This window comes from Mus caroli, chromosome 8 (assembly GCF_900094665.2).
Source record: "Mus caroli chromosome 8, CAROLI_EIJ_v1.1, whole genome shotgun sequence".
NCBI classification, from domain to species: Eukaryota; Metazoa; Chordata; class Mammalia; order Rodentia; family Muridae; genus Mus; species Mus caroli.
The window spans coordinates 71,266,639-71,275,342 of NC_034577.1; the positions used below are offsets into that span (position 1 = coordinate 71,266,639).

The following is an 8,704-nucleotide window of genomic DNA, read 5'->3' on the forward strand; positions in this document are numbered from 1 at the left end:
ACGCCAATGAACTGAGGGAGCCTAGAACCGCCGAGCCCCAGTGGGAGTGGCGGGGGCCTGAGAACCGGAATTGTGGCGAACCAGGTGTGTAAGACAGCGGCTCTCCCTCGGTTTAGAGAACCGTGTGCTAGCGGGCGCAGGTAGAGCCCTTCTCCCTAGTCCCTTCTCCCTAGTCTCGGCGGCGTTAGGCTTGCTGTCTCCTCAGGCTTTGTGGGCCTTGCTAATCCGGTAAAACGGAGGTGGTAGGCAGGATCCCAAGTCTAATTCTCAGCTCCTTCAGTATTACTGTTTAAGGCCAGGAACCCATTTCTTCCCTAGCGTTTTGTCTCATCCACTTGGCTGTTCTTTGAATTTTGTTCCCGTGTCGAGATGGGCCGCCCCTCTCTCTCCCCCTACATCTCCAATGGCATGGTATTCATGTTTTAACGGAATTTATGTCTCTGTGATTATGTAAATTATAAATTATTATTGTTTGTGCGGTGGTTATAAGGATGGCTTGGAATCCAAAGGGACGTGTCAAGGTGGTGGTCTATAGTTATGTTAGCCTTGTAGCAGAACTTTACGGAATTTATTATAAGAATAATTTACAATAGTGTAAAGTAGCCATAAAAGTCACCGAAACAATTTAACATGGTGTTGACTCTCCAAGAAGTTTTTTATTTTTCATGCTTTTCATAGATTTACTAGGATTAACAAAAGGTAAGGAGGATGAAGGGAATATGAGTGATTATTTTGCCATTGAAAATTTACTTTATTATTTTTTTTTTTTTTAGACAGAGTATTGATAGCTTGCTGTCGGTGAAATTAAACCAGATTAGAGTATATTAAACACATGTTTATTGGGAAGCTGATCTTAGATGGATCAGTTCACTGGCCCCAAGTACGAAGGCCAGGGAAATCTCCATGGGGAAGGTGGGAGGGTAGGAAAGAGAGAAGTGGAGAACAGAAGAGAGACCAAAATGTCTGGTTTATATAGGGAGAAGCCTCTGGGGGAAGGGCAGCCCAGCCCCTGGGCTGGAAAGTTCAAGGTTCCAGGCAGGATATGCCAGATAGGGACTGAGGGATGCTGGGAGAACCTGGAAGCCAGGTGTCTACTTTGGTAGTTAAAATATGCATCTCTTCCCTGTTCCTGGGTCTGAAACCAAACAGGTATCTCTCTGTAGTCCTGTGTAGTCCTGGAGCTCACTGTGTAGTCCTGGAGCTCACTGTGTAGTGTGTAGTCTTGGAGCTCACTGTGTAGTCCTGGAGCTCACTGTGTAGTCCTGGAGCTCACTGTGTAGTCGACCAGGTTGACCTCGAACTCAGATTCTTGTGCTTCTGCTGCCTTTGCCTCCCCTAGTACTAGGATTAAAGATATGTGCCACAACGCTGGGCACTGAAATTCTGTTTTTATATTTTTGCAGAAGGATTGTCATGGCATGGTAGAATGTATATTGCTTGTCTCTCTATAGAATAATTTAAAAATGACCACACCGAACAAGACACCTCCTGGTGCTGATCCTAAGCAGTTGGAGAGGACAGCAACAGTCAGGGAAATTGGGTCTCAGGCTGTTTGGTCACTCTCTTCCTGCAAACCAGGTAAGCAAAACAAAACCCCAGACTATGATAATCATTATTTACAATCAATCTTCTCCCCTCCCCTCCCCTCCCCTCCCCTCCCCTCTCCTCTCCTCTCTTCTTCTCCCTCTTCTCTTCTCTTCTCTTCTCTTCTCTTCTCTTCTCTTCTTTGAGACATGGTTTCTCTGTGTAGCTCTGGCTATCCTGGAACTTGCTCTGTAGACCAGGTTAGCCTTAAATTCAGAACCGTTGCCTCCCGAGTGCTGGCAGTAAAGGATAGCCTACTTACAGTTTTCGTTTGCACTAGACTACCTTTAATATACTTTTTGTGTAGATACTTCAATTTTAATGAACCGAGTTTTCATTTATTGCATATTTTTATCCAGCTACATTACTAATATCAATAAGATGTCTAGTACTTAGTATTAGATTTAACTTTTTCATAAGATTCTCTCCTTATCCTATCCTATCTCTGGTATTAAGTAGTTGTTATTTAACACACATTTGGTGCTTGCTGTCCTTTCTGGAAGCATCTAAGAGTTTTCTTTGAGTCTATGTCTTTTGCTAGGATGTGTCATGGTAGGTTATATGTGTATCTTTTTCCCATTTACCTAACCTATAATTTAATAGGCATTTTTCTTTTTTGTAATAATTTTAAAAAGATTAGTGTAAAATTAATTTCAAAGCAGCAACTGAAATATTAAAATGGCAAATTTTGAGATTTCAAACACGAGAAACACATGAGTACAATGTAGGGGAACCTGAAAAGCAAAATGTACTTAAGCTTGTAAACATTCAGACTGTGTGAAATGCTACCATTGCAGATCTTGATGATAACAGGGTCACAGTAGCAACAGGCAGGTGTGACGCTGCCTTTGACCGAAGTACCATTCTAGCTATATTAGGTCATCCAGTCTTTATAGCAGCCTTAGTAAAGGCTAAGCTGCCCCCCTCCCCCCCTCCACTGCCCCAGTTAACTCTTTGCAAAGTTTTTTTTTTTATTATTTAAAAAATTGTTTAAATTTAAATATATTTTGATCATATTTTCCCCTCCCCCAATTCCTAACCTGTCCTCTCCCCCAGTCCCCATCCAACTTCTTTCTCAAAATAAACAAAAAACTATACAACAAAACCTTCTCAAAACCAAAATACAGAAAACTAAAAACCTAAAATAAAATCATACACACACAAGCACGCACTCATGAATGCAAGCTCACACACGCTCCTGCTCTTGCAAATTGTAACCAATTAAACAGGCCTATTCTGGAGTGGTTGATATACTCAGTGTGGCTCTATTGGAGAAAACCGATTTCACCTCCTAGCAGGTATACGTGACAGTTCAGTTGTTAACTTTACTTAGTGGCTAGATTTTCATTTACTCACTCTTTTTTTTTTTTTTTTTTTTTTTTTGTTTAAGAAATCCATAACAGCCGGGCAGTGGTGGCGCATGCCTTTAATCCCAGCACTTGGGAGGCAGGCGGATTTCTGAGTTCAAGGCCAGCCTGGTCTGGTCTACAAAGTGAGTTCCAGAACAGCCAGGGCTATACAGAGAAACCTGTCTTGAAAAAAACCAACCAACCAACCAAACAAACAAACAAACAAAAAAAACAAAAAGAAAGAAAGAAAGAAAGAAATCCATAACAAAATATACTAAGATAAAGCAAAAACTGTTACATTGAAATTGGACAAGACAAGCCAATAGAAGGAAAAGAACCCATAAGAAGGCCCAAGAATCAGAGATCCACTTGCTCACATACTTAGGAGTCCCATACAAACACTAAACTGCAAGCCATAGTACAAGCACAGAGGACCTGATGCAGGACTGTGCAGGTGTTGTGCAAGCTTCTTAGCTCATAGGAGCTGTGCTCATGTTGATTTAGAGGGCATTGGTGTTTTTGATGTCCTCCATACCCTCTGACTCTTAACTTGTTCTGCCTCTTCTTTCATGGAGCTCCCTGGGCTCCTAGGGGAGAGATTTAATGGAGATATCCCATTTAGGGCTGAATGTTCCAAGGTCTGTCATTCTCTGCATACTATCTGGCTATCGGTCTCTGTGTTCTCATTTGCTTTGGGAGGAAGCTTCTATGATGATGGTTGAGCAAGGCGCTGATCTTTGAGTATAGAAGAATGTCTTTAAGAGTCATTTTATCACTAAATTTCTTTTTCTTTTTTAGACCAGTAAAATTTTGGTTTTACCCTCAGTCCCTAGGCTATCTAGTCTCAGGTTCTTGGTCATCCAAATTATTTTATGTGCATTGGTGTTTTGTCTGCATGTATCTTTACATGAGAGTGTCAAACCTTGGAATTACAAACAGCTGTAAGCTGCCATGTGGGTGCTGGAATTTGAACCCTGGTCCTCTGAAAAAGCAGTTAGTGCCCTTAACTGCTGAGCCATTCTCCACCCCAATAGTTATGAATTTTAATTTCTAGTCATGTAAACATTATAATGAAGCATTTTCATAATGCTCCAAAGTGTGCTCATGCCATTTGTAGTTTTCTGCTCTCCCTAAGCATCTGACAACGTCACTTCTGTTCTGGGTGGCTTTGTCCTTGACCTTTGAGTTTTGAAGAATTCCATTTTTTTTTTCCTTTATTGGGACGGGGCGGTTATTTGAGTCAAGATTTCTCTGTTGGCCTTGGAACTTACTATGTAGACCAGGTTGGCCTTGAACTCACAGAGATCCACCTGCCTCTGCCTCCCCAGTGCTGGGATTAAAGGCGTGTGCTATCACACCAGGTTGCAGCAAATATTCTTAACTGCTGTCTTAGGGTTTCTATTCCTGTACAAACATCATGTCCAAGAAGCAAGTTGGGAAGGAAAGGGTTTATTCAGCTTACACTTCCATGTTGCTGTTCATCACCAAAGGAAGTCAGGACTGGAACTCAAGCAGGTCAGGAAGCAGGAGCTGATGTAGAGGCCATGGAGGGATGTTCCTTACTGGCTTGCTTCCCCTGGCTTGCTCAGCCTACTCTTTTATAGAACCAAGACTACCAGCCCAGAGATGGTCCCACCCACAAGGGGACCTCCCCACTTGATCACTAATTGAGAAAATGCCCCATAGCTGGACCTCATGGAGGCATTTCCCCTACCTGAAGCTCCTTTCTCTGTAATAACTCCAGCCTGTGTCAAGTTGACACAAAACCAGCCAGTACAACTGCTGATCCACTTCTCTAGCCACAGGAGTTTTTGACTTCTAGCACCTGTGTAAAAATCTTGGCATGGCAGGAGTGCCTGTATTCCAGCGGCTTAGGAGGCAGAGATAAGAGGATACCTGTTATTTGTTGACCATATTGTCTTGCTTAATTGATGAGCTCCAGGGTCAGTGAGAGACACTATCTTATAAAATAATAAAGAGACTGATTGAGGAAGACACAGGACATTGACCTCTGGCTTCACATTTTGTGCAACTCCCCACACCTACATGCACATGCCTACACGAACATATACATGCAGCACAAATGCACATGCCTACACAAACATATACATGCAGCACAAATGCACATGCCTACACGAACATATACATGCAGCACAAATGCACATACACACAAACTAAGAGGAGAGTGATAGAGGAAGATACCCAGTGTTGACTTCAGGTTTCCACAGTCACACGTGTATGCATGTACACACATGAACTTGTAACATATATCTCAAGCATGCATACATACACAAAGAATCTGGATTTTAAGTACAAGGAGAAAACACATTGGTTTTATTTAGTTGAAACATATTTGTAGGATATAATTATAGATGAATTCTTTTATGAAGTCCATTTTCCTTCTATGTGTGTGTGTGTGTTTGTGTGTGTTGTCTGTGTTTCTCTGACAGGGTCTTATTATATAGCTTTGGCTGGCCTGGAACTCTCTTAAGTAGATCAGGCTGGCCTCGAACTTACAGAGATCTGCCTGCCTTTGTCTCCCAAGCATTGGAATTAAGGATGTGTGCCACCACACCTGACTCCACATATTACTTGTTAGGTTTTTGAAGTCAAAGCATGTGGCTCAGTTATAATAGCCTCCTATCCGGTGTGAAAGCAATTGTGTTACTAGAGATACTTAAGAAAATGTCTTAGACACTAAATATATCTTTCAGTTATTGGTATCTGTTCCATGGATCTAGACATGCTCTCTTTGTGAAGTGGAGACATCTAGAATGTTAATCCAGAGCTTGTAAACACATTACAACTGCAGTTTGTGTCACACTCACTCACTTTGTATTGAATCCAAATCAATCTGGACTAAGCCCAAATAGGAGCGCTTACCACTCCTGGAGGAGGGCAGGCCAAGAGAAAACCATAACCATAACCAAAAGGAGTATTGTTTTTCTTTGCCTTGGGACAATAGTTTTTACTTCTGGATGGTTTTGTTGCCTGTACTTAAGCCTCAACCTTTAGCAGTATCTGCAGATATTTTTTTCATTGTCATGACTGGAAAGGAGGGAGAATTATTGCTGTATTCTGGGAATCAAGTAAGTAGAAGTCAGGATAGCTACCTCACCACAAAGCATTGTTGAGTCCAAAAGATAAGTAGTGTCAAGAATAAGAAATGGGATCGTAGAGAAGTAGGTGTGATATCTTAGCATGCACCAGAATCACCCCAAAGATTCATCAAACACAAACTTTGAGTGAGGCTGAACTCTCAGAACTGCTGATTGATGAATTCTAGAATGTTGCTGGTGGAAGGGCCACATTGGAGGAGACACTGCAGTTGGAGAAGGCTCAGCTCTGGAGTACTTGCTGCTCTATAGATGATCTGAGTTCAGATTCTACATTGCGCAGCTCACTGTACCTCTAACTCCCACTCCAGGGATTCAATGCACACTTGCACACAAATACTTAAATAAAACCTTAAGAAAAGAACCATTGAAGACGGTTATGACGTATAGACTTTTTCTTATATGGGTACATAATCCCTGTCAAAGATCTGCCATTGTTTTGACTAAAACAGCTCAGACATAGTGATGAAGTTGGGAGCCTTAGAAAAGAGGTGATGTCTAGGCATTGGCATGTGAGCTTATGTTTATAAGGCATTCTGCTTGTGAGGAAAATATGGAAATGAGGGCTGGTGCTCATACTCAGTGTCCTAGAGGGGAAGATCCAGAGTCCTCACTTCCCGAAGATTATGCTTATTTCTTTTTCCCATTGAACTTTCATAGGTAATGTCTTAGAAAAACATTTCAAATTAGTCTTGAGTTAAAAGATGTTTGATTAATATTTATTTTTCTTAAGACAAAATACCATTTTATGAATTCCTTGGAGCTAAAATACAAATAAAATTGTAAAATAGGGGGAAAACCAGCCAAAGTAAAATAAGTAGAAAAGTCTTTAACTCAATAGAACATTTATGTAAGGTCTCTCCTACGAATCTTATGAGATTTATCTATTATCTATCCTTATTAGGGAACTTAAAAAGTAGCAAAAAGGAGCTGGAGAGATGGCTCAGTGGTAAAGAGCACTGACTGCTCTTCCACAGGTCCCAAATTCAATTCCCAGCAATCACATGGCAGTTACAACCATCTGTAATGGGATCCGATGCCCTCTTCTGGTGTGTCTGAAGAGAGCAACAGTGTACTCACTTACATAAAATAAATAAGTCTTTTTTTTTTTTTTTTTAAAGTAGCACAAAGTAAGTATGACATACTGAGCTTGCTTGTATTTACCTATTTTAAAGGATATCACAGGATGGATCATTCTTTTTGTTTGTTTGGTTTTTTTGGTTTTGGTTTTGGTTTTTCGAGACAGGGTTTCTCTGTATAGCCCTGGCTGCCCTGGAACTCACTTTGTAGACCAGGCTGGCCTCGAACTCAGAAATCTGCCTGTCTCTGCCTCCAGAGTGCTGGGATTAAAAGTGTGCACCACCATGCCGGGCATAGGATGGATCATTCTTATGATTAGTTTATAAAAAGGATAAAACTTGGACTTGTGCAAATAGAGACCTTATGTAACCCCAAAGATGCTTTGAAAAAACTAACCACCCAAAACATTTATCATAGTATAAACTTTAGTGTGTGTAAGGGATTGAGCCCAGGACCTCCCATTTTTAAAATAAACAGTCTATCAGTAAACAACAAACTCAGCCCATTAAGGGATTTTTAGAGTTGAAATCTGGATGAAAGAATAGAATTCTGCTTAAATTTCATATTCTGTTTTCTATATCAACATTTCTAGACAAATATGTATGGTAATTTTATGTTTTAAATATGTAACTTTTTCATGGAAATTTATTGTCATGTTCACTGTTTCTAGGGTTTGGAGTGGATCAGTTACGGGATGACAATCTAGAAACTTACTGGCAATCTGATGGCTCTCAGCCTCATTTAGTGAACATCCAATTCAGGTAATCCAATTCTTTCATTTTTTATATAGTGTAGGTTGTAAGTGGACAAGGAAATCTATTTTATTTACATAAAAGTTAAGAAAACATGGAAAGTAAAATGAAAATACTTAATTGCTTTCAGACTCTATTAGGTCTTAGAGATTTTTTTTTTCCATCCAGATTGCAGGTAGCTAGCTTCAATGTATTCGGTCCTACTCTTTATGTCTGTCTGTCTGTCTGTCTGTCTCTCTCTCTCTCTCTTAGTAAGTCAACAGGTTCTCCAGTGCAGGAGTGAGGATTAAAAAGAAAAAAGACAGATAACATTGCAGTGTGACCCCAGTCAATTCTGAGACTGAAGGTCAATTTAATATTTCCAATGCACTTTTTAGTACCATTTTAATTCCGTGCAAGTATTTTGGGCGAGCAGTACAATAAGGAACAAAGCAGTAAGCCAAGCCCTGTGATTACTCTCCAGACAGTTGGTTAAAAGGGTTTGTCATAATGACCAAAATACTTGAGCCCACTTCCTCGTCCAAGCCCAAAATCTTGCCTGAAGCCTAGTTCTTCTGTTCCACCCTAAGACTAAAATTCCTGCCTTATATTACTTTTCTATTACAGCCTAAAGTTAGATTCTTGCCGAAACTTCCTTACTTTTTATGCCCAATGTCAGATTCCTGCCTGAAGCCCATTTCCTTGTCCTTGGCCAATGTCAGACTCCTGCCAAGCGGTATCTCAGAAGGCCTTCTACACACACAAACACACTCTCTCTCTCTTCCTCTTTCTCTCTCTCTCTCTCTCTCTCTCTCTCTCTCTCTCTCTCTCTCTCTCTCTCTCT

At 40.7% G+C, this 8,704-nt stretch overlaps 1 protein-coding gene across 3 annotated transcripts in view; it reads left to right on the forward strand.

Moving 5' to 3' along the window:
* Positions 1-7: 7 nt before the first annotated feature.
* Anapc10 (anaphase promoting complex subunit 10) overlaps positions 8-8,704 on the forward strand; it is a 55,328-nt gene continuing 46,631 nt past the window's right edge. The window contains exons 1-3 of one of the 3 annotated variants that reach the window (XM_021170452.1): positions 8-84; positions 1,404-1,578; positions 7,800-7,890. In XM_021170452.1, the coding sequence (XP_021026111.1) occupies positions 1,464-1,578; positions 7,800-7,890 (206 nt within the window). In that variant the 5' untranslated portion in view covers positions 8-84; positions 1,404-1,463. Of the gene's footprint in view, positions 85-106; positions 141-1,403; positions 1,579-7,799; positions 7,891-8,704 lie in introns of those variants that run through there. The other 2 variants (XM_021170454.2, XM_021170453.2) reach the window with 2 other exon arrangements.